Source organism: Nicotiana attenuata, unplaced genomic scaffold, assembly GCF_001879085.1.
Source record: "Nicotiana attenuata strain UT unplaced genomic scaffold, NIATTr2, whole genome shotgun sequence".
In the NCBI taxonomy this organism is placed as follows: Eukaryota; Viridiplantae; Streptophyta; class Magnoliopsida; order Solanales; family Solanaceae; genus Nicotiana; species Nicotiana attenuata.
In genome coordinates this window covers 438,171-463,430 of record NW_017670678.1, presented here as the reverse complement: position 1 = coordinate 463,430, position 25,260 = coordinate 438,171, and the positions used below count along the sequence as shown (strand labels likewise).

The 25,260-nt window shown below is 36.8% G+C and overlaps 1 protein-coding gene across 1 annotated transcript; it reads left to right on the top strand.

Annotated features, from left to right (window-relative positions):
- The first annotated feature begins 4,343 nt into the window (after positions 1–4,343).
- Positions 4,344–9,127, top strand: LOC109242198 (host cell factor 2-like). Its single transcript, XM_019409055.1, has 9 exons — positions 4,344–4,947; positions 6,335–6,862; positions 6,983–7,048; positions 7,235–7,401; positions 7,489–7,636; positions 7,724–7,817; positions 7,912–8,285; positions 8,397–8,501; positions 8,592–9,127. Exons 1-9 carry the CDS (start codon positions 4,804–4,806, stop codon positions 8,898–8,900), a joined length of 1,935 nt encoding a protein of 644 aa, XP_019264600.1. The 5' UTR covers positions 4,344–4,803; the 3' UTR covers positions 8,901–9,127.
- The last annotated feature ends 16,133 nt before the right edge of the window (positions 9,128–25,260 follow it).

Here is a 25,260-nt window from a genome sequence, read left to right as displayed (position 1 = left end):
GGGGGGAGGGGCTTGTAAGTAAGTGAAGTAAGTTACTGGTTACTCAAACATGTATGTTATATATATTGTTATTCACTTGTGTACTAAAAAAAAGTGAAGAAAGTTAAGAATTTGTTACTCTAGATAAAAGAGAAGAGCAAGATGCAAATGTAGAGAAAATTTGGAAACTTTTGAGGGGAACAGCACCATTCCCATTTCCCCAAACCAAAGAAAGAATTTGCACAGTTTAGTTTTAGTATTAACACAGCACGAAGCCCTAAGTTGGCCACAAACACCTTGAGAAGGGACATTTCTCTAGATCCACTTCACTAAACCAGAAATTAAAAAAACTACCTTGAAAATTGGGTTTGCCTAAAAAACATGGCGACCATCAATCCCAAGATTATCTTCATCACCAAGATAAAAGCAAATAAAAGAAAACAAAAGGAAAAAAAAAGAGAAGAGAAAACAAGAAAGCTCTTTCTCCACTTTCTCTAAAAATTTGTTGTCCTGGACTAAAATGGATTTAATTAATTAATTTAGAAGAATTAACTCAATAGTCGTTCATCCAACCGTTCAAACTAAAAATAACCCGTGGATATATAATATATACATAATTTATATATTATTGTAAGGCCCCGTACTGATCTAAGTATTTAAAAATCAAAGAATCAAGTTTTCCAGAAATGTGCTATTTTACGGTCCAGAATGCAATCGCAAATCATATATGCGGACCGCATTTCTGCCGCAGATTGAGTCAGTGGTTTGGTTAAAATTAAGGTCAAAATGCGGTCCATTATGCGACCGCATAACTGATATGCGGACCGCATTTCTATCGCAAAGTGAGTCAATGTGTCAGTCAAATTTGAGGTCAAAAATGCGGTGCATTATGTGACCGCAAATTGGGTATGCGGACCGCATTTTCGCCGCAGACCCAAACAGGAGGATTGGATTTTTGGAGCACTTTTGCGGTCCATTCTACGGACCGCATTTCATCTCTGCGGTCGCAAAGTGCGACCGCATATCTGATTCGGGTACCTAATTTTCTAAATTTTAAACCCGACCCCCTTTTTAATAAAATACCCCAACCCCTCATTTTAACGAGTTTTTCTGAACAAAATAAGAGAGAGGAAGAGAGGGTTCTTGAGAGAGAAAGTCATCTTCATCAAATTTGATTCTTCAAAACTATCCGGGCCGGGAAATTTCAAAGTGATTATCTTCATCCCCATTCTTGCAGGTAAAATCCCTAACCCTTTTTCATTAAGTTTCAGGTTTAAACTAAGGGGAGGAGTCACATGCATTGATTCTTGAAAATAATGGTTGAAAACATACATGCATGCTTTTTTTAAAACCTAAAATTTAGTAAGAGGAATTGGGTAGGAGAAAAGGATTGTACAAGAGGGATTGATAACCTAAATAAGTTGAGTAGCAATTGTGAACTTCAATTCTAAGTCATATGTGTTAACTTGTGCACTAGATTGACGTTGCTAGACTATTTGGTGAGTTGAAAGTAGAAGTTAAAAAGGGAATTCGGCTCCAGGTATGTGTGGCTAACTTTGACCTTTGTAAAATCACCTTGTTTGGTGTACGGATATTTGGTATGTGATATCTACGTGGATTATGTGTGAAATTTATGATTTGAGTGTTCGTGGTTAAGTCTCCCGATATAATGGTGTAAGTAATTGGCAATAAACCAAATGTGTGATTGTGAAAGTGTTATGTGGCAAGAGCTGAGAAACAAGTGATGGAAGGAAATCGTAAAAGACGCAATTGGAACAACTGTGATAATAACCTATATGGCTTGTCGTGGGCAATTATTGTTGTGATATAAAATGCATATGAGTTGTTGAATATGATGGAAATGGTATTGTTGGTTATGGAAAATTCTTTGTGAATTGTTGTTGTTATTCCTTGAGAATTGTTGTTGTTGTTCTTTGTGAAGTGTTGTTGTTGATTGTGTTGATTGTGAATTGTGATTGTTCGGTGGATCAGGTTGCGCGCCGCAACACGAAGTAATAAGGTGTGGGTTGTGGTGATAAGGGTGGCCGAGGTAATAAGGGTGGAAAGTGATCGAAATCACTATTGAAATGAAAATATGAGAAAATTGTGAAATCATTGATGTGAAAATGTTGAAGGGGAAATGGAGAGATTGTAAACTTGTTTGGCTTGATTGTTTCCTTTCATGTGTATTAAATTGTTGATTCCATTGTTACTTGTTACTTGTGTATGGTTTGAGTTTGCTTAGGGCAAAGTTTGTTCATACATACCAGTACAATTCAAATGTACTGACGTCCCTTTTGCCGGGGGCGCTACATTCGTGTTATGATTGTAGGTGGATCCATAACAGGTACTCCAGTCCACCGACCGTAGCTCCCCTTTACTTCCCGTCAGCTGAATTGGTAAGCCCCCTTCCTCTCGGGGTCCTGCGTGGCCCATGCCGCTTTTATCTCAGAGTCATGTTTTAATATTTGTGTAAGGTATAGCCGGAGCCTTGTTACCGGCAAGTATAGTATTATCCTTTTGTATCCTTAGAGGCTCCGTAGACAGTAAATGTGGGTTACGAACTTATGTAATTATGTATTTTGTATGTTGGGCGATGTAAGTTGTAAACCTCATTAAGTAATCATGTATGTTATGTATGTTTTGTAAAAAGGTATTTTTAATTATAAATGGCTAATTCCTTGGTTAATGAGAAATAAAAATACGGGGTAACGCGTGAGATAGGAAAGGCACCCAAGTCCGCTTGACTGGGGCTACCCGGTCGGGCGCCGGTCATGTCCCTCGATTTGGGGCGTGACAAACTTGGTATCAGAGCCTAAGATTTTAAAAGAGTCCTAGGATGTCTCGGAGCTGTGTCTAGTAGAGTCCTTCTTATCGGTGTGTTGTCGACCACATCTATAAGTAGGGGCTGCATGGACATTTAGGAAATTACCCTCTTCTTTGTTATTCTATATCGTGCGGTGAAGTGAAAAGTGGAAGTATCTATGTCTAACTCGTGCTCTGTTCCGAATTTTTCAGTAATGGCACCTAAGAAGAGAGCTAGACTCGGCCTTGGGGCCAATGCCACCCCAAGTGAGGCTATGAATCATGTACCTGATGCCGCGGGTGAGAGTGACTCCCCGGTCTTGAATCTACCTGGCCCGTCTATCCCATACCAGAGTGTTCCTGTTCCTGCTGCGGCAGAGGGTGCTACCATCCCTCCGGCCGATATTCCTGATTCTGATACAGTTCCAGCTTCCGGGGTTCCTGATGGGGACCTTAGAGAAGCCATCCGTATGTTGACCCAGTTAGTGGCCGCTCAGGCCCAGAGATCTCATGATGCCCCTACATCCTCCAGTGGACAGGGAGGTTCCGCCAGCTCCAGAGTCAACCAGTTTCTGCGGTTAGCCCCTCCAGAGTTCTCAGGCACAGACCCAGAGGCCGATCCGCAGGATTTCCTTGATGAGATATACAAGACCCTTCGAGTAATGAAGGCTTCAGAGACGGAGGGAGTTGAGTTGGCTTCATACAGGTTGAGGGGAGTAGCGTATTCGTTGTTCGAGATGTGGGAGGATTCCGGTGGGGAGGGAAGACCTCCGGCTAGATGGGATGAGTTTGTAGATGCATTTATGGACCATTTCTTGCCTGCCGAGACGGTGGCAGCCCGTGCCACTGAGTTTGAGGTCCTCAAGCAGGGCAGTATGAGTGTTTGGGAGTACCACATAGAGTTTGTGAGATTGTCCAAGTATGCTCCTCAGTTAGTGTCGACCATGGATGCTCGAGTTCGGCGATTCGTTCAGGGTCTTAGTCCCTTGGTGGTGAATGAGGCTGCTACAACGGCCTTACACTCGGATATGAATTATGGGAAGATTGTGGGATTCGCTCAGGCCACAGAGGCTAGAAAGTTGAAGATACGGGCGGAAAGGGAGAGTAACAGCAGGGCCCGATCAGTGGGTCACTCAGGGAGTAGCTCAGGGGAGAGGGCCATCAGGGCCATCCCAGTCATATGCTCAGTCCTCAGCGAGCGCACCGCCATCTGTACACAGTTATCAGCAGAGCAGTCGCTTGAGACCAGGTTCGGACAGTAGGAGGTCCAAAAATCTTAGATCCGCCTCTATCAATTTTTTATTTTAATATGTTGTGGTAGGTAATTTATCTAATTTTCATGTTATTAACTTCCTAATTATTTTAACGAGTATTTATTACTATATCTTTTAACTAATGTGATAGTGATTTCTTTTTTTAACCAATAGTTGTGTACAAAAGTTGAACCAAAATAAACGTAAAGACCTTGCCATCACTTCCCACAAACCAAGGCTCCCAAACTTCATCATTTTCAGTTAGACAAGTGAAAAAGTAAAGAGACTACAAGTAAACAACACAACAAATAAGCAATAGACGTGGAAAACAACAAAGAAAAAGATTCATCTCTCTCTCTCTCTCTTTCTTCTTTCTAATTGTTTCTCCATTTTTCTGAAAGAGAGAATATAGAATTTGAAATAGCGTGCACTCAATAGTAAAATATAATTTCTGAAAACTACTTAGTATAGTGGAGTAATAATATTCTTTTCACTCACAAACTCACGGCGTCTGTGTCCAGTTGGTGTTGGTGTCACAGTGATTTAGACGTGAAAGCGCCCATCATATCATGTCTATATTGACATTGATAGTTGATATGTCACTTGGCTTCTTCATGTCCTCTTTGACCCCTATCTAGCTACTACCTACCCCCCTTAATTTTCCTTTCTTATACTAATATTCATTTATTATTAATACTATCTTTTTTCTTTCCTCCATTATATTTTGAAGTTCTTGAACTGAAAGAGATAGAGAGTTAAATACAAAATGGGATCTTTAGGTGGTGAAGTAGTACAACAGCTGAAGAATAACAAGGCAATGTGGTTATATCCAAAGGTGATGGGTGTTCATCCTTCTGAAAGATGGGGTCATTCTTCTTGTTACTCTAATGGCTTTGTTTATGTTTTTGGGGTAAGTTGAGAATATTTTTTCATGAGTTCTTTTATTATAAGTTTGATAATAGTAAGTTTTTCTTCTTTCTATATTTGTTTCTTGAAAAATATTGGCTGGAACTGTATTTTCCCATTGCAGAGAGGATGTTGTGGATTGAAAAACTACGAGTTAGTTTTGCCGTGCTTTCATTCCTTCATGTTACTGTGTGGTTATTTTTGGTTATTAGCAGCTACTCTTTCTAAAACTGTCCTTTTTGTTTCACTATATTATAGTATACCTCTTTATTTTTTTTTTTTCTTGTCCTAAAGTTGATGAATCAGCTCAACTAAATTGGTGTATAGATGCATGGTCCTTTCTTGTTTTTTCTTCCAGGAAAAGAACAAGAAAATGAAAGAATGGAATTAAAGGGAAAATAAAATGAAGAAGAATTGAATTTTTTCTGCTTTAAGTTTTGTCTCTTTTGTACTTTCTATATTTCGTTTTTAACCTAGAAAGTAGTGTTTTTCTGTAGTTAGTATTTTGAATTTGTTGATGTTCAAGATGATTCAAGGAAAAAATGGACAAGGCCTTTTCATCTCGGTTGAGTTTTACATTACTGTTTGACATTTATTAATGATATTTAAAAAAAAAAAAGGTTTCTTAACTCGGTTTTTGGGACTTTTAAAAAACTCAAAACTATAAAAAATGGTCTTTCACGCAAAATATTCATTGTTTGGTTGGGGAGGATGTCAAACTTTTCACAAGATGTTTTCTTTTTTTAAATTTTTATTTATTTATTTATTTATTTATTTATTTACTTGTATTTCTTGTTGTCTAGATATTAAACAGGAGGATCATGCTATTTTGTTTTTATTTTTTTCCCACTGTTCTTGAATAGTTCTGGGACTTAAATGTTGCCCAAAACAAAACATCTTTTGGTAGGTGAAAATTAATCCGTTAAGATTTGTTAAGAACAGAGGCGGATTTGAACTTTATGGGTTCTAAATTCTAGAATAGCGACATAACATGATAGTAACTGGGTTCTGAATTTCATTTTTGTACATATTTTAAGTGAATTTCTTAATATATATAGAGTTTGGACAAAAGTTACTGACTTCGGCCAAATCCGTACTTCGGCTTCCGGTCCTGATCAAGAAGACAGCTTTCCACTAGGCTGAATATATCTTGGTCCTGTTTGACACGTGTTTAATAAAAAAAATATTCGCTGTTCGAGAGATTTGCTAATTGGTGTGTTAATATGTTCATCAGCATATGTCTAGACAATTTTATTTGCTATTTGGTTGATATGTTCTAGCAGTTTTAAATACACTCAGAAATTTAGCTGCTAAATGTAATATGTCTATTACATAACTTCACCGTTACAATCTTACAACTTATTCAATTAAGTCATATTTCTCCATTTCAGGGATGTCGTGGTGGTTTACATTTTAGCGATGTACTTGTACTAAATCTTGAGGCAATGGCTTGGAGCATTCTTGTGACGACAGGGCAAGGACCGGGGCCAAGAGATAGCCACAGTGCTGTTCTTGTTGGCCACAGGATGGTCGTGTTTGGGGGTACAAATGGTTCGAGGAAGGTCAATGATCTCCACGTATTGGATATCAGGAGCCAAGAATGGACTCAACTTGAATGCCAAGGCATTCCGCCTTCACCCCGTGAAAGTCACACGGCTACTCTAGTTGGCGGTGATAAAATAGTGATTTTTGGTGGTAGCGGTGAAGGCGAGGGAAACTATTTGAACGATTTACATGTTTTGGACCTAAAAACTATGAAGTGGACATCTCCTGAAGTGAGGGGTGAGATGCCTATTCCTAGGGATAGCCACAGTGCTGTTGCAATCGGAAATAGGCTCTATATATATGGTGGAGATTGTGGTGACCGATATCAAGGTGATGTCGATGTGCTTGATATGGATACACTAATGTGGTCAAAGGTACTAGTTTCAGTCATGATTCCTTTCTAATTCATATAGATGTTTGATTCACAGTCTGATATCGAGATAAAGATTATCTAAAGATTATGTAAGCTGATGATTACTTCATTTTCTTACCAGCTGGATGTTATTGGACCTTCACCTGGTGCTCGAGCTGGTCATGCCTCTGTAAATTTTGGGTCGAAGGCAAGCAACTGATGCTGTAGTCTTTCTGTAAATAGTTACTTTCCTTTAGTATGGAGTGAAAATTTGTTATCTTTTTCTCCTTACTAATAATTGTGTGCTCGTATAAACGCACTTTCAGCTGTGGTGCTGAACCTTCATTCTAGTTGAGCAATTATCTGAATGATCTTGCAATTCTGTGCTTTACAGGTATATGTGATTGGTGGAGTTGGAGACAAGAAGTACTACAATGATGTTTGGGTTCTTGATGTGACGAATTCTTCTTGGACTCAGCTTGATGTAATGGGCCAAAAACCACAGGGGCGTTTTTCTCATACCGCTGCTGCAAGGAACACAGATATTGTAATCTACGGAGGGTGAGTCTTTTACCAGTTTTAATCCATTCTTTCCTGTTAATTCCAGTTGATTTTATTTCTTTAAATTTTGTTTCCTCAACCTTGCAGTTGTGGTGAGGATGAGCGGCCGCTCAATGAGTTGCTTATCTTGCAGTTTGGAGTAGAACATCCTAATGGGAATAGCGGCGTTTCTGGTGGCAGAAATACAAGTCATTATGATAAGAAAAGGTTTCTGAGAGAGAGAGACAATAACTTGGTAAGATAGACGAAAATCTTGATTCTTTTCTTATGAAGTTCAACTATTTGAGATCAAATATCTGATTCATTTTAATTGGATTAACAGGATGCTATATGTAGGGGAAAGAAGGAAGATATAGTAGCAACGGGATCTCAAGAACTTGAATTCGTATCAAAAGCAGCTTTTCGCTTTAGTTCTGGTAGGTTATGAAATGATTTTGTCATGTTAGTAGTAAGTAGTTTCAAGAAATGAACTAGGCATGACTAACTTATAACTTTCATGTATTTCGGAAGACACATTGCATCCAAAGAGGAGAAGAATGAGTAACAATTCACACACATTTAATCTGGAGTCAGAGCCGGAAGATCAGTCTCCTTCTCTATCTCAGCGTTCACCTCCGTCCCAATCTGATCCAGAAATGAGCTCTATTAAGCCATGCTCCGGTTCTGGAACTGCATCAGATCGGTTTGTCTTAGCAAGGCAGCAACATTTGACCCCTAACAATTGCCAGCCTAACCCGAAGAATGTCATAACAAGGAATCCTCGTGATATGCAATTATTTCGAGAACAATTAAATCTGTCAAACTCAGGACATGTATCTGCCGTTCTTATGGATAAGCAGGAAGTGCAATGCCAATCCTTGGAGGCCGGACGATTCCACAACTTGGTATATATGCCGTTCAAGTTAGCAATATTTTGTTGGTCATTTTACAGTTCATTGTAGTATTCCCTTTTTTGTGTTAAATAAGAACCTAAGATCTGTATATATATTACTCAGATTGGAGCTGAGATCCGGGGAAAAGTCGATGGAGCATTTGATTCTGGTTATCTTATGACTGCCATTGTTAATGGCAAGATTTTCCGAGGTGTTCTGTTTGCTCCGGTAAGCTCACATACCTACTATACCATTCACTTTAACCAAAATTATCAAGTAATCAAACTTAACATCAACTCGGATCTTGTTATAAACAAGGCACCGGATCTATTACCACGAGGAGGACCCGTCCTTGGTCAGAATCCTTCACCCTCTCCAGGACAGAAAATTGGTGTCAACTACGCAAACACACACGTAAACCATGTAAGTCTAGCTTGTCGAAGGCAACCTCAACAGTTGGTAGAAATGCAAGTTCAAGAACTCGGACGACAGAGCTTAGGGAAGGTTCCAGTTAGAAGATCAACATCACTAATGAGATTATCTCAACTAGACAAAGATGCAAAGCAAAGAAGTGAACTTGAAGGAGTGGTTCTCACACTAGGAGGTCCAGGATGTGGCAAAAATTAGATGAGTTAATAAAACTATGTAGAGAACTAGAATTGTCATATGTGGTCTCATGAGTGTGTGTTTTGTACATGCTAAGGTAGATTGAATCCATTTTCTATTATCCCTTTCAAATCTTTAATTGTTAAGTTGACTGGTAAAGCTAGTTTAGTCTGCCTCCTTAGTCCTTTCCATTAAATTAATCAGATATGTATCCACTCTTTCTGTAATATGAAGCAAAGTTTTGGTCATTGTCCTGTAGTTATTTTCACTTTGGTGTGCATAACATTTGATCAGTGAGTTTTTAGTTCGACACTTGGAATTATACCTCACTGTTGTAAGCTATGCCAAATACCCTTCTTTACAGCTTGTTTAAGCTACAACAACAACGATCCAATAAAATTCCATTAGTGGGGTCTGAGGAGGGTAGTACGTACGTAGATCTTATCCCTACCCCGAGGGATAAAGAGGTTGTTTCCGAAAGATCCTCGGCTCAAGAAGTCAAAAATAGATAATATTTACAATTATCCACTTTACTACCATAAAAAATCGTGTTGTATGTTGGTTAATTGTCGGAAATATCTTACGTCTTGTTTGGATGGTTATTACCTATTATATCGTATTGTTACTTTAAATATAGCGTTTGTTTTTATTGTTACTTAAATTTTATTATATCGTATAAGTAAATTTGTCGTTACGTAACGACGAAAAGTGTCACTTTATTTAACGACCCATTTGGTGCTATCATGTTGTTACTTTGTTTTTCTCTCATCTTGTCCTTCCTTGATATTAAATAATCCTATTTTAACCTTTCTCCTACCTTTTTATGTAATAATTTTACTTTGTATTAAGGGTGGCAAATGGGCAGGTTGGGCTGAATTTGGGCAGGTCAAGATGGGTTAGGCCAATGAATATGTCATTGCCCAACCCGGCCCAAAGTGTACTTGCGCTAAGATGGGCTAAACAATGGGTCATAACCCAACCCGCCCAACTTGACCCATGTTTTAGAACCATGCTCATCTTGCATAAAAAAAACCTTTTACCTTAAAATATGTAACTTGAAAAAGAATTTGGGGTAGGGGGTAGGGGTGGGTTGGGTGGGTGGGTGATGCAAAAAAATGAAAAGAAAATAGAAAACAGAAAATTAAAAATTAAAAAAAAAGTAAAAATTGTTTTTGAGGGGGTTGGCGGTTGGTGGTGGTGGTGGTGGTGGGTGGTGGGGTGGGGGAGGGAGGGGGTTGGAAATTGAAAATACAAAAAAAAAAAAGTAAAAAAAAAATATTTAAGGGGAGGGCGGTTTTGCAAGGGGGTGGAGTGGGAGGGGGGTGGATGGTGCAGAAAAAAAAAAAGAAAATTAAAAATACAAAAAAAAAAAATTGAAGGGGGGGGGGGGGAAAGGGCGGGGGTGATGGTGCAGAAAAAACAAAAGAACATAAAAATTGAAAATAAAAAAAAAAGTAAAATTGGGACAACTAAATAAATTTCTATATAAGTTTGGTTGAGATACCTTTTTGTTTTGGGCGAGTTTCATGAGTTGTATTTGGGCTGCTTAATGGGTCAGAATTGGCTATAAAATATAGGGATTTTTACATTCCTATACCACAGATGAAACCTTATTACCCTCAATGTTTAAGGTTTGATTTAATTACAAACTCGTATACCAAATTACCAATCCTATACCATACTTAATTAAGGGTCTAATTAATGAGCTGTTTTTACTCCTTAATTAAAGGTATCCATATCTAATTAATGGGCAGTTTTTACTCCTTAATTAAAGGTATCCATATATCTCACGTTTCTCTCTCCTTATCCCTCACCCCCTCACCCCCTCACCCACGTTTTTACCCATACCCCACATTCTTTTTACCATTTTTCCTCTTATGTTACCAAACAAAATTCCCTCTTTCTGGAAAATGATTTGTTTGAATTCCGTTTCGACGTCATCTGGTCGAAAGGTTGCAGGCATCACCATCGTGGCCATCAAGTGTCATAAAACAACATGGGCGATATGTTAGTGTCGATCCAATTAATGGAAAAAGACGTGATAATAAATCACTTCTAAACTTCTTCTCATATTTCTTGATTGGAATGTTATGAATTGCTATTTTGGCAGCTTTTATTTGTAGTTTTTTGTACAAATTTTGTAGATGAAGAGCCAATTGTAGAAATGTGACATCCACAATTAATTTGCAAATTGTCTGCAAAACTTTACAAAAATTACAAATTAACTACATTTAACCTACATTATAACTACAATCTGGAAACAATTTACACATGGAAGTTCTTCAAGTTGGAATTGGCCACAACTACATTTCTTGTTTCCTAGACACACAATGTACCGCTTCACACCATCCAACACAGTATGTATATGATCTGTTGAAGCCCTCACCTACAATTTCAGAACAAACACAAAGAAAAAAAATTTACAATATTAAAAATATAGTATCTACAATATATCTACAATTTATCTACAAATTAACTACAAACTATAAGTAAACTACAATTTGCCTACAATTTATCTACAATCTGGAGACACTGTATATTAAAATATTTTTTTCCTGCACCAAATAAAGAAATTGTAGTCAAATTGTAGATATATGTAGTAAATTTGTAGATAATATCATAAAACTAAGAAGACCTATTGTTGTTATTTTTTTCTTCTCATTTTTGTTGTTCTTTACAAGCTTTAAGTTATTGTCATTGACTTCATTTTGATCTTAGCCTTGAAGATGTTGAAGGGGTTGATCAGTTGCGGTGGGAGGATCAGTAGAAGATAAGGGTATATGTAGAGGGTGGTGGATCAGGATCCTCAAACACCCCTAATCCTGCTGCAACGGAACTTGGTATTGAAGTCTCTCAAACCTCCCGTGATAGAAGAAACGACGAAGAACAGATTTTTTCAACTCTGAGTTGTTGAAACTCGAAAATTTGAATTGTTCGTTCTTTTTTTTCCGAGAATTTGAATTGTAGTTCTGGAGAAAAATACGCAGATGAGAAATCTCCTTTCCCTTTTTAAAAATTGAATTTAATGTAGAATCAATTAACACCAAGATTCTCTCCTTAATTTTAGGGAATATTCTGCCCTTTTAATGCCTAATAGTCGAATGGTACAAAATTTGTAGCCAAAACGTGGACTGGGCGGGTAATTAACAAACAATGCACATTTTTGGTAATAAGGTTTCATATATGGTATAGTTAGGAAAAAATTCCTAAAATATAATGGGTTAATTTGGGCTCAACCCAAATTGACCCATGAGCTAAAATGTTTGTAACCTAACTCATTAATCTCTGAGCGGGTTGAGCGGGTTAGATGGGTTTGGGCTCAAATTGCCACCCCTACTTTCTATCTTACTTCCTTTGTTTGTAATATTGCAAGTTCATTTTTTATATTGTTGATACATGACATCATAAAACAATGATAAATAATTGGAATTTTACCTCCTATAGCAAAGGTTAACACCTTATTTATTTTAAATAAATACAATTTAAAAAAATTATATTCTATAGATACCTTTTAATGTTTATAGCAAAATATCTAATTTTGGTTACCTCCTACCCCTAAGCCACTAAATACGCTATTCAGTCACACTATTTTCTTTCTCTCTCTACTTTGATACATGCCATTCTCTTCCCCCATTCCCTGAAAACACGATGCTCAATCTCAAAATTCCTCTCACCCACATCACCTACGTTCTCTCCGATCCCAATTTCTCCAATTCAGACGGACGTTGCTTTGACTCTTCTTCGCCATTGTAATTGGAACATGACTAAAGCTAACGAAGATTAGGGTTTGTTCTGCCACCATTGCCACGACTAAAGCTAACGAAGATTGGCTCTTTTGACTAAAGCTAACGAAGATTGGTTTGTTCTGACTAAAGCTAACGAAGATTGGCTCTTCTTCACCTTATTCTACCACCATTGCTCGACGACGGATTCGCCGGAAATTAGGGTTTGTTCTTGAACAAAGACGACAGAGTTTGGAGCTGAGCAACTTGATTTTCTGTTAATATATTTCAATGTATCACTCTGTATTTTCATGTATTTCATTGTATTCATTATCTGTATTCCATGTATTTCATTGTATTCAGTGTCTTTATTTAATTGTATTTCAACGTATCGCACTGTATTCTATGTATTTATTGTATTCACTGTCTCGCTATATGGCATGAATGTATTCATGTATTTTTTTTAATTATTATAATTTATGTGTTCAGATGTATTATATAATTTCTCTGAAGATTGCTATGTTTTTGGGGTATTTTTCGGGTAAGAATCTTTTTTATAACTGAAAATATAAAATTTGTGTGTTATAATTGAGTTTGTTGAGTTATATTAGGTGTCTATTATGTTAATTGATTCACTTTTCGTTTAAAAACAGTGTAATCCCTGTTTCACGCCGTGAATACCGTCGAATACAATAATTTGTCCAGTTGTAATCCCATGTTTCACGTCATGAATACTGTCGAATACACTCGAATACAACAACTGATTAGCTTGACTTCCCTGATTTACGCATATTTTTGCTACTGTATTCATAAATACAGTAGCTTAATTACATCTAATACCTCTTATAACAACAGAAAACGTATCTACAATCCGTAATATAGCAGATGTTATCTATAGATAGCTAATTACCACTAAAAGATAGTGTTTTATGAAAATTTCTCTGGATAATACAACCTATCCAATATAATACAATCCGAAAAACGATACATAACAAACAACCATACAAGTTGTGTATAACTGACTTTCTTGGTAATGATTTTCCTCCATTCCCCAATGCCAATCCTCTTTCCCCTAAGACTTGTATACAATCTTCTTTATTTTTTTTCTTATTTAATGATATTTTTATTTCAATTAGTAGAGAAATTAAACTTATACAAGATTCTTCTCACTCTGTGATCTTCTCGTATTTGTATCTTTTTTTCCCCCAACAAAAGCAGTTAAACTATCTATTAATTCATTAAGGATATGTTATATAAAGAACATACAATAGAAATTATGTAACAAAAAAACTGAAAATCTCGCAAAGTTACTTGTTTACATTGATTTTTTTAAGTACTACAAATACGGTTTAAATTCTTTTACCCCACCTTGTTCAAAATAACTTGTGTAGCTCTCTATCTCTCGTACGGTCTCTCAAAATTTAATTTATAACAAATGAAGTAGATAATGATGAACTTACATACTTTTGTTAATTAATGTGTACTTATTACGAAATAATCAAAAAGCAAAAACCCAAAGTGGAAGGAAGAAAAGAATAGTAATTCAACGTGAAACTGTGAACAAGTCAAAAGACCTCTCAAATCTTAACTGTACTTTTTGCATGTGCTCTGTTAAAACAATAACAAAAGTAATTAAAAAAGAACACTTACAAAAACACTGTACTCTGATTTGATTTTGCTAACTCAGAGTCACATTTCTGTCCCATCCCACTTACTAATAAAGCTCCCGTGCCTCCCGCGGGATTTTGCTAAACTTTCAGTCATTTTCAGCCGTCCGATTTTTTCTCCAACGTCATCTTATCACCGCCAGATTCACCCTTAGTACGTTTCACTCAGTTGTCTTATCAACAAGACATCTTAGTTGGTTGATGATGTTTTTACGACGTCATTATCTGTGTTTTTCTGTACTTTTTTTTCTCACTGAGTTATTTATTACCAAATAAAGGAAAAGAAGAAAAGATTCCTTTGCTTGATGGGCTCCATTTGGGCCCACCTATTGTCTTATAGTTTGGCTTCTTCCCCCCGCATGAGAAGGGATCTGTATCCATTGGAAGCAAGCACAGGCCCTTGGTGTTTATGGGTCCACCGAAATCATTGATGTGGGGCTTTGGTTATTGGCCCATTTTCGTCAAAGCCCAAATAATGAGGTGCTTGGCCTGTTATTCGTTAATGCTTAATTATGTTTTCTGGATTCTTCATTTCTTCTCCTGTTAATTTGTAGAGAAATTTTTACAAACCACTATTGTTTAGTGGTTATTAGCTAGCTGTGGCTATCATTTACTATATTATTTTATATAGCTATGTTTTCAGTTTTGCTAGAGTGTATTCGATGTATTTAAGTTACTGTATTCATGAATACAGTAGCAAAACTCGGCGTGAAACAGGGGAATACAACTAGGCAATTATTGTATTCGACTGTATTCACGATATGTATTTGTAAATACAGTAACGTAAAATAGCGTAAATCGTGGTCTATTCAGCTATTTTTAAACGAAAAGTGAATCAATTAACACAAATAGACTCCTAGTATAGCTCAACAAACTCAATTATAAATCTGAATACATAAATTCATTAATTAAAAAAAACATATGAATACATTCATGGAATATAGCGAGACAGTGAACACAATGAAATACATGGAATACAACGAGATACATTTACAATAAAAAAAAAGACAATGAATACAATGAAATACATAGTAATACAACGAGATATATTGAAATACAATGAAAAAAAAGGTAACAGACTCTTCAAGTTGCTCAGCCCCAAACTCTGCCGTCTTTGTTCAAGAATAACCCTAATGTCGTCTCGTCGATAGCAGATTTCGAACCTCTAGTATAAAAGAAGATTTTTCAGCAATTTCCCAAACTTTCTCCCACCACCTCCGCGGCGTCGCTTCTTTTCTCGCTCCGTCATCTCCAACTCAGTCGTCGGAGCAAGTTCCTGAAAAATTCAGCGGAATTAAAAACGACTTAGTTGAAATTGGAGATAGCTTTAAATCAAGACTCTCTTTGTTCTCTTTGAACAAAGCTGTTTCAGAGATTTCAAAGTTAGCTTCTAATTTTTTACAGTTTAGTGATGAGTCGCCGAATGATCGTGAAACTGAAGATGAAGATTGCGACGACGATGACGATGATGATTACGAAGAGGAAATTGAGGTTGTATTCATGGAGAAAGACTGGCGTTGAGAGAGAGAGAGAGGGGGGATGGAGAAAAATCTGAAAGAATGAGAGAGAAAAATAATACAAAGTGTATTTTATGGCTTAAGGGTAGGAGGTGACATAAATAGATATTTGGCTATAAAAATCAAAAAGGTAGCTATGGAATATAATTTTTTAAAAGGATATTTATTTAAAATAAATAAGGTATCAACCTTTTGCTACGGGAGGTAAAAATTTCTAAAATTTATATTAGGTTCTGGCGTTTGGTTTTTTAAAAATGAGGTTTTGCAAACGTGTCTATTCTTTTCACTAGCTGATTTCAACCAAATGTCACGAGAAAAAATTTAATTTTTAATTTCAGTTTTTGCAAAAATTTAATGTTTTTTCGTTATACTCTTAGATAAGTTTTTGAACCAAACGCCAAAATATGTATTAAAAAATTTAACAAAAAAAGAGAGAAAGAACTCTAGAACTTCTTGTGGCGCTTCTGACGTAAAAAATGCACTTAATAGAGGTCTGAATCTTAATTATTCAAATTTCAGATATTAAGTGTGTTTTATTTTAAATTCGAATCTTGATCATTCAGATCTTAATCATCAAGTATTTTTTTACTTCACAATCATTTAGGGGTCGTTTGGTTGCCAGTTAGAGTTATGCAGGTATTAGTTATACATGTATTAATTATGCAGGGATTAGTTATGCAGGGATACGTAATGCAGGGATTAGTTATGCAGGTATTAGTTATGCAGAGATTATTTTTTTGAATGTTTGGTTTGTTGTATTAGAAATTGATCTACATTATATAAATTTTAAAGTAAAATGCTTGTTTACAACTATACCCCTGGCCTTCTTTTGCATTGTTTTTTCTCTCTTTCCATTTATGTAGGAAACAATTTAGTTAGGAACTTTGGGTGTTACTTTCACTTCTTCGTCATACTACTGAACTATGTGAAGTTTAGACATATTTGATTTTCACTTCTTAGTTTTGGTATTTCCATTTTCTAGTGGCTTCTCCAGTTTGCTTTTGCTAGTTTGTTCTTTAAAAATGAGAGAAGACAAGGTATATAGTTGGCAACTGAAAGCAAGTGAAACCTGTTGACGGGATGGCAGAGAAATAAGGAAGCCTTATGTGTAAAGTGATAGGGGTAAATTTGTCATTTCAGTATTTTATCCATGTATTACTAATACATGTATTAGTTATTCCATCTTCTACCCCGCATAAAATAATACACAGATTGACTCGTAACTTATACATGTATTATTTATGCATAATTGAAAAATGTCAACCAAACATGGTATTAGTTATGCAGAATTTTATACAAAATAACTATTGCCTACCAAACATGGTATAAGTTATGTTACCCCTTATACATGAATAACCTTTCTTCTAACCAGCTACCAAACGACCTCTTAATGGGTATGAATAAGTTTGTATGATTAAGATCTATAACAAAACTTAATTTTATTAAGATGTTATCATCAACATTCATTACTAACTGCCGCCATCGCCAACCATTCTCAACTACCCTCACCACCACCACTATCCTCAACCATTGCTGGCACCCTACCATCACTCCGCCACTATGGCTGTCCAATGGGACGGGACGATATTTAGCCGGGACAATGGCGGGACGGGACAAACGGTAGGCCCATCCCGTCCCGCTAACAAACGGGATGGGATGGGATGGGACAGGACGAGACGTGTTCGCGGGCCTTAAGTGCGGTTTAAAAAAAAAAATTATTTAAGCATTAAGTTCGGCAACATCTAGTTTTTTGACAATGACTAAGTTTTTAAAGTTTATAACGGCTAGTTTTTGACTTATTTAATAAACTTAAATGTTTAAACGTAAATTAGAAAACTAAGTAAAAAATTATAAAATATTAAAAACAAAAGACTTGTTATGAAATATTCTAGTAATTATAATAGAGTTATAATTTATTTAATATAATTTCAAACTATTAAGTAACTAAGATAATTCATTAAAAAAATCAACGCTTAGAGCCTTTTATTTTATTAATAGAAATTTCAAATATCACATACAAATATAATTCTTTTGAAGAGCACCTAATCTACGCAGCCACCTTCTAAGAAGGGTTCTGTTTGAACTAGGCTTCTTAGTAGCCAATTACAAATTATCATACTAATATTTGTAAGCTCCTATATAGCTTCTTTGTAACTTATCTATAATTTCTCTCGGACATTGTTCTGGAATTGACAATGTTGATTGATGTTTCATGAGCTCCATGCCGTCATCGCTCCGATGCTACTGATGATGCTTGAATAGCCAGGATATCTCAGGCCATTATTGAAAGTGTTGGAAAAGCCTTGCCACGCTCCCTCCACCATGCCAAAAGTTGTTTGTTGCCTTCTTCGTCTTTAATACTTTCCAATCCTTGATTAAGATAAGAATCAAGTTCATCATCAATAGAGGAATCAAAACCTGTTATATCATCCATATCTTCCCATAGAACTTCTGCTCTAGACTTAGAAGTAGAAGGAGCAGTTTCACCACCTGTTGTTTTCATAGATTTATATTTATCAAGCATTGATCTAGCATAAGAATATATGTTAGCCTGGCAGTCTTCGAGAGATGGTTGTTCATTTTCTTGAATTGCTAAATTCTTATAAATTTTACGAACAAGTCCCTTTGCACCTCTTAGTTTTAAAGATGGGTTAAGTAGAGTAGAAATTAAATAAACTTGGGGAATATGAAAAAAATACTTTTTAAATTTTGAAATTATTTCATTAATGGCCGGTGCATAAGTTGGATTTATTTTATACTTAAAAAATACAACAGAAATTCCACAAATATACCATAATATTTGTGTAACAGTAGGATAATATATACCAGAAAATTATTCTGTAGCATAATAATTTTTTTCTAAAAATTTAGTAAGCTTTTTGATCTCATCCCAATCAGAATCAACAATTTGATCAGCAGGGATACCATTATGCATATAATATACCTTTTGTATAGGCACCCAATAATCATAAGCAACTAGGGGTGTGCATTCGAATTGGTTTATCGATAAATCGAATCGATTATTTGTTATCGGTTTATCGATATTGGTTTATCGATTTATCGATTTCGATTTCGAAATTTTTCTTATCGAGTTATCGATTTCGATTTCGATTTTGTCCTCTTCGGTTATCGGTTTATCGATAAAGCGATAAGAAATACTAAATTTTTTTTTTTACCCTTATTCTATAATACCCTTTCCTTTACCCTAAGTCCCTAACCCTATTATTTCATCTATCACATTTAAGGAATGATCATATTTAAAGCTCAAGGGAATGAAGTTCAAATTAATGGAAAATAGAATTAGCCGTGATGATGTATTTTTTTTATACTTTTGGAGTGTTGGTGGCATACATTTGATTCCTTACTTTAGTTTCGTTGCATGTGCTTGTTAACACAATTTTTATGTTATAAACGGTGTTCGTCTTTTAGCTTCTTTTGGTCCATATTAGTTTATAGCGATATACTTTCCGTGAAATCCCGCAAATTTTCTTATTGGTGTAATCGATAAGCCCCAAAAATTGATAAATCGAAATCGAAAAAATCGAAACCTTATTGAAACGATAACGATAAACTTTTGTACAAATCGATAATCGATAAGTAATTATCGATAAGGGTCAAAATCGAATCGATAAATCGAATGCACACCCCTATAAGCAACTTTAAGTATTTCATAAGTAGAATTTCACCTAGTATAAACATCTTTTGGAACTTTTCTATATGGAAGGTTAGCACTAGCACATTGTTGAGCAAATTCACGAAGTCTACTCGCTTTATTAGCATGAAAAATATAGCCGCAAGCATGTTGTATTTTACTATAAGCATTAGAAAATAAATTAATACCATCTTTTACAACCAAGTTAAAAATATGGCATGCACATCTAACATGAAAAATTGCTGGATTAATTGGACAAAGTCTAGTTTTTAAGCTAGTTGCTGCGTTTGTGTTAGCAGAAGCATTATCTAAGGTAATAGTTAAAACTTTATCAATTAGTCCATAAAAATCAAGTATTTGTAGAACAATAGTTGCAATATATGCTCCAGTGTAATCACAACCATTAGGACTACGACCTATATCAGATGTGATAGACACTTTACAATCTAAATAAAAAAATACACAACGAATATACTAAAGATATTCGGTTTGAAATTTAAAAATATCATTTCTAACCGTGGTCTTAGGAAAACCTTGAAAAGCAGGATTATAAGTTTCTTGTATATAATGCACAAAAGCAGGGTGAGAAGGAAAAGTAAAAGGTAAGCCACAGACAACCACCATTTTTTCTAAGTTCTCACGATCTCTATCTTTGTTATAGGGGCGTAAAATAGTACCAGAAGCAGGGTCAAGCTGTTGTTGTAAAAAATTAGAACCCCCACCAGATCCACTAGGAGTGCTAGTACCGGTGCTAGGATCTGTAATTTTTCTGGCTTCTATGTTAGCTTGTATCCATAAAGATTTGTGCTCCTTAAGTAAGTGCCTGGTTAAACCCCCCGTCCCACCACTTTTTGTGTGTACAAATTGTTGCTTACATTTTTCACATATAGCACGTTGATTGACTTTATCATGTTTAAAAAAAATTTCATACTAGTGATGTTTTGAGACGTTCAGCCTTAGGCTTACCCCTTACAGGAGGTACAGGGGGCAAAGCTCCAGACCGAGATTGACTCTGAGTTGGAGCTTGTGTTTGATTTAATTCTTCTTCCTCATTTTCTTCTTCCTCATTTTCTTCATCCTCATTTTCTTCGTCCTTAATAAAAATATCATTGCCAAATTGTCTCTGTAAAGTTTCATGATCTAGTTGTTCTCCGAAATTAATATTATAACATGCGGGGGGTTGGAAAAATGAAGTTTCATCGACATGAGTCATTTCATCTATATGTTTTCTAATTCTAGGAGAAGGGTTAGGATTAGGATTACTACTACTTTCACCTTTACTATTTTTTTAATTACATTTTTAAATAAGCCAAATACATTTTTAGGTGCCATAATTTAAATACGAAATTAAATTTTAAAAGTTAACACAAAAATTAAACACACAAATGAAATACGAAAATAGAACACGTAAAGTAAACACAGAAATTAAGCACTAAAATGATACGTAAAAATTATATAGTAAAATTAGGAGATGGAACGAGCGCACCGTGATTAAATATTGAAACTTGAAGAAATTGCCCAAAATATTGCTCCAAATACTTGACGAGTTAATTTAAAGTTTGAAATTTGCTCCAAAAATTTGCCCAAATACTTGAAACTTATCACTTGATAGTGAGAAAGTTGAGAGAATAATATAGATAGAGTAAGAGATTTGAGAGAGAATGGTTATTTTTGTGGGAAAAAATGAAGAAGGATCGGGGTTAATTATAGGTAAAAAATAGGACCAAAGTGTAATTTAATAAACTTAAGGGTTATATTAAAAGTTTGGGGAGAGGGGGTGTTTTGTGGAGGGGGGGGGGGGTGTGGAGGCCAATTATAGCCGTTTTTGGCCGTTGGGAATGGCTATTTTTGCAATTGAAGCTGTTGCCCGACGACTAGAATTAAAAAAAAGAAAGGATGCGGGACGGGACGGGACGGGACAAACGAAACGAAATAGCCATCACGTCCCATCCCGTGTCCCGTTTAACATGGGCCCATCCCGTTTAGAATGAAGTGGACCAGGCCGGGACGGGACCGGGACGTGATGACTCGTCCCGTTGGATAGCCGCCACTATCATCCGCAACACCCCACCGCCATCATCCTCAACCACAATCACACACTCATCCACCCACCTCAACTACCACAACCGGCCAACCCATCACCATCAACAAACATAGATGGCACCGCCCACCATTATGAACTACCACCACCCGCCATCACCTTCCTTAATCACAACCACCACCACCACCACCCACCATTATTAACTATTACCACCCACCATATCACGACCCATATCCACGTGACCGGCTCCCGGCACACTACACCCGAGCGAACTAACCCATATGTCAAGACCAAGTATAATTGCGGAAGCCAATTGAAAATCTTGTACATTTTCAAATCAAGTCATAATATATTTTTCATTTCCAAAATCATACATGAAACTTTTCATAAAAATAATTTAATCAAATTAAATAATTATTTCTTTATGCATGACTTCCATAATCCTATTTTTACAATCCAACACAATTATCTATGGAGCCTATATACCAAAGAAAAGAACTAAGACTTGGAATAATTCCAATAAAAGAAAATAAGAAATAACATGATATCTACCACGAAATAAAAGTGGTGCTTCAACATACCTCGGAAAGAGAGTCGTCCTAGCCTTGTCCACACACTGTCACACCTCCTTTTTACGGAAAGGAGTTTTTTCAATTAAAGTGACATTATTGAAATGAGATTGATTTTATTTTATTTAAAGAGTCGCCACTCGAAATTTTTTTAATTATAATGTTTCGAGTCACCAATTATTTTAAACCCCAAATCAAGGAAAATTTGACTTCGTATAAGTCTGCAAAACACATAAGATTGAGTAAATAATTCTGTTAATACGGGAGAAGATGTGAGGCACTTCCGAATTCCGCAATTTTAGCACGATCACTTTACAATTCCGGTTATGATGGGGTTGCATCAGGGGTCGGCGCTCAACCCTTTTTTGTTTGCTCTGGTGATTGACGTACTGACGCGCCACATCCAAAGGGAAGTGCCGTGGTGTCACGATCCCGAATACCCCGGTCGTGATGGCGCCTATCATAGTACTAGGCCAGCGCAAAAACAACATGAATAACACGGAGATCATTTATAAATTCATTTTTCTAGACAGATTAAATCTCAAAGCTTTCAATTTTTAAAATATTAAAGAAATACGCAGAATAAGTACGAAAATATATCAACAAAGCCCGAATCTGGTGTCACTAGTCATGAGCCTCTAAACACAACCCAATACTGTCTAATTAATACATAACAAGTATGAAAAACACAAAGTACTAGAATAGGAAGGAGAATGGCAGGGTTGCGAATGTCGTGCAGCTACCTCGTGATCTCCGAATAGACTTTGAGAGTGCTGGAAGCTCTCACTCTGATGCTCGGGCACCTGGATCTGCACACAAGGTGTAGGGAGTAACGTGAGTATGCCAACTCAGTAAGTAACTAAAGTAAATAAAGTCTGAGTTCAGTGACGAGCATTTAAAATCATATGCATACTTATCAAGAAAAGTTCAGCAGAAATATCAAGTCAAAATCTGCAGTTCAATGGCCAATTATCTCGTAAAACTCTAGTTTCAATTAAAATCCTTTAAAAATATTTATTCAACATTTTTTTTCAACAGAGGCTCAGTAATAAAGAGGAGTGAAAGCAGAAAAATGTCATAAACAAGCCCCTCGGGCAAGGTATCACTCATAAGTATAGCCTCTCGGGCAAGCCTCTCAGTCGCTCGTCAATCAGTACTCACACTCAGCACTCCGGCTCAATAGATATCTCATAATAATAATAATAATAATCGCTGCAGCGTGCAGCCCGATCCATAATATATAGTCGACTACGCTCACTGGGGGTGTGCAGACTCGGAGGGGCTCCTACAGCCCAAGCGTCATATCGATGCGACGCGCAGCCCGATCCAATATATCGCTGCAGCGTGTAGCCCGATCCATATATATATATATCGCTGCGGCGTACAGCCCGATCCATAAATATATAAGTATTGCTACGGCGTGCAGCCCGATCCATAAATATATATCATATAATCCTCACCATCTGGTCCTCGACCTTTCTCTCAGTCATTACCCTCACAGCCACTCGGGCATTTCAGTAAAAATCAGGAAAACTCAGCCCAAACAGTTTTCATATATTGAAGATAGAGTAATGAAACCGAATCAACAACAAACAGGTATATCATGACTGAGGATATGCTTTCAAATCAAAACAGTGTGAGGAGAAGTAGTAAAATACCCCTAAGGGTCTAAACAGTTCGGCACAAAGGCCTCAAACATGGCTTTCAGCCCAAGTTAACAAATCAATTTCTAAAACACATGGATATCATATATAATATATCAAAATATGCAACTATACAGCCACCACGGGACGGACCAAGTCACAATCTCTACGGGTGCACGCCCACACGCCCGTCACCTAGCATGTGCGTCACCTTATTTATCAAACAGTACGAAATTCTAGGGTTTTATACCCTCAGGTCTAGATTTACAATCGTTACTTACCTCAAACCGGATGAAATACTACACCGCGACGCCCTTGCCTCTCGACTCAGCCTCAACTCACGTCGAATCTATCCAAAATCAGAATCATGACATCAATACATGTTGAGGGAACGAAGCCCATGCGAAAATAATCAAATTATACCAAAAATCCTGAAAGTGGTCCAACCCGACCCCTGGGCCCACGTCTCGAAATTCAATAAAAATCACATCAATAGAATCCTTATCCTCCCACGAGTTCATACATACCAAATACATCAAAATCCGATCACAAACGACCCCTCAAATCCCTAAATCAAAGTCTCCAATTTCAAGCCCTAATCCCCCAATTTTCTTTCTTAATTTCCACTAATACCTTGATTAAACAATGAAAAAATGATCATACACACAAGTAATGAAGCTTAAGTGGCTTACCCAACTGATAACCTTCGACTTCCCTTGAAAAATCACTGCCCTAGCTCACTTCCCGTCTTCAAAAATGGAGAAACTTAGCAAAATTCGCGAAGAGGGCCTTTTTATACCTTCTGCCTAGCGATCTCGCACCTGCGGTCCATATATCGCATCTGCGGACCGCTTCTGCGACAAAAATAACCGCACCTGCGATTTCTCACTTAAGGCTAAACCTCCGCACCAGGCTTCGCACCTGCGGGCTCGCAGGTGTGGTAAAACTTCCGCTCCTGCGGCTAAATCCGCTCCTGCGGCTGCCTCCACGCGCCTGCGACCATCGCACCTGCGGTCCCCAATCCGCAGGTGCGGAAACAACAGAAGCAGCAAATTTTCTGCTGCAAAACTCCAAGTCCAACTTTCCGACAACCATCCAAAACCATCCCGAGACCCTCGGGACCTCAACCAAACACGCCAACAAGTCACATATCATTATTCAAACTTACACCAACCTTCGGAACACTCAAAACAACATCGAATCATCAAAACACCCTCGGATTCAAGCCTAAGGTTTTCAAAACTTCCGAATTCTGCTTTTGATCAAAAAGTCTATCAAACCTCGTCCGAATGACCTGAAATTTTGCACACACGTCACAAGTGACACAACGTACCTACTCCAATTTTCGGAATTCCATTCCGACCCCGATACCAAAATTTCCGCTACCAACCGGAAAACGCCAAAATTCCAATTTTGCCAATTCAAGCCTAAATCTACCACGGACCTCCAAAATACATTCCGACCACGCTCCTAAGTTCCAAATCACCTAACAAAGCTATTCTAACCATGAAAATCAAATTTCGAGATCGTTTACAAATAAGTCAACTTTCGGTTGACTTTTCCAACTAAA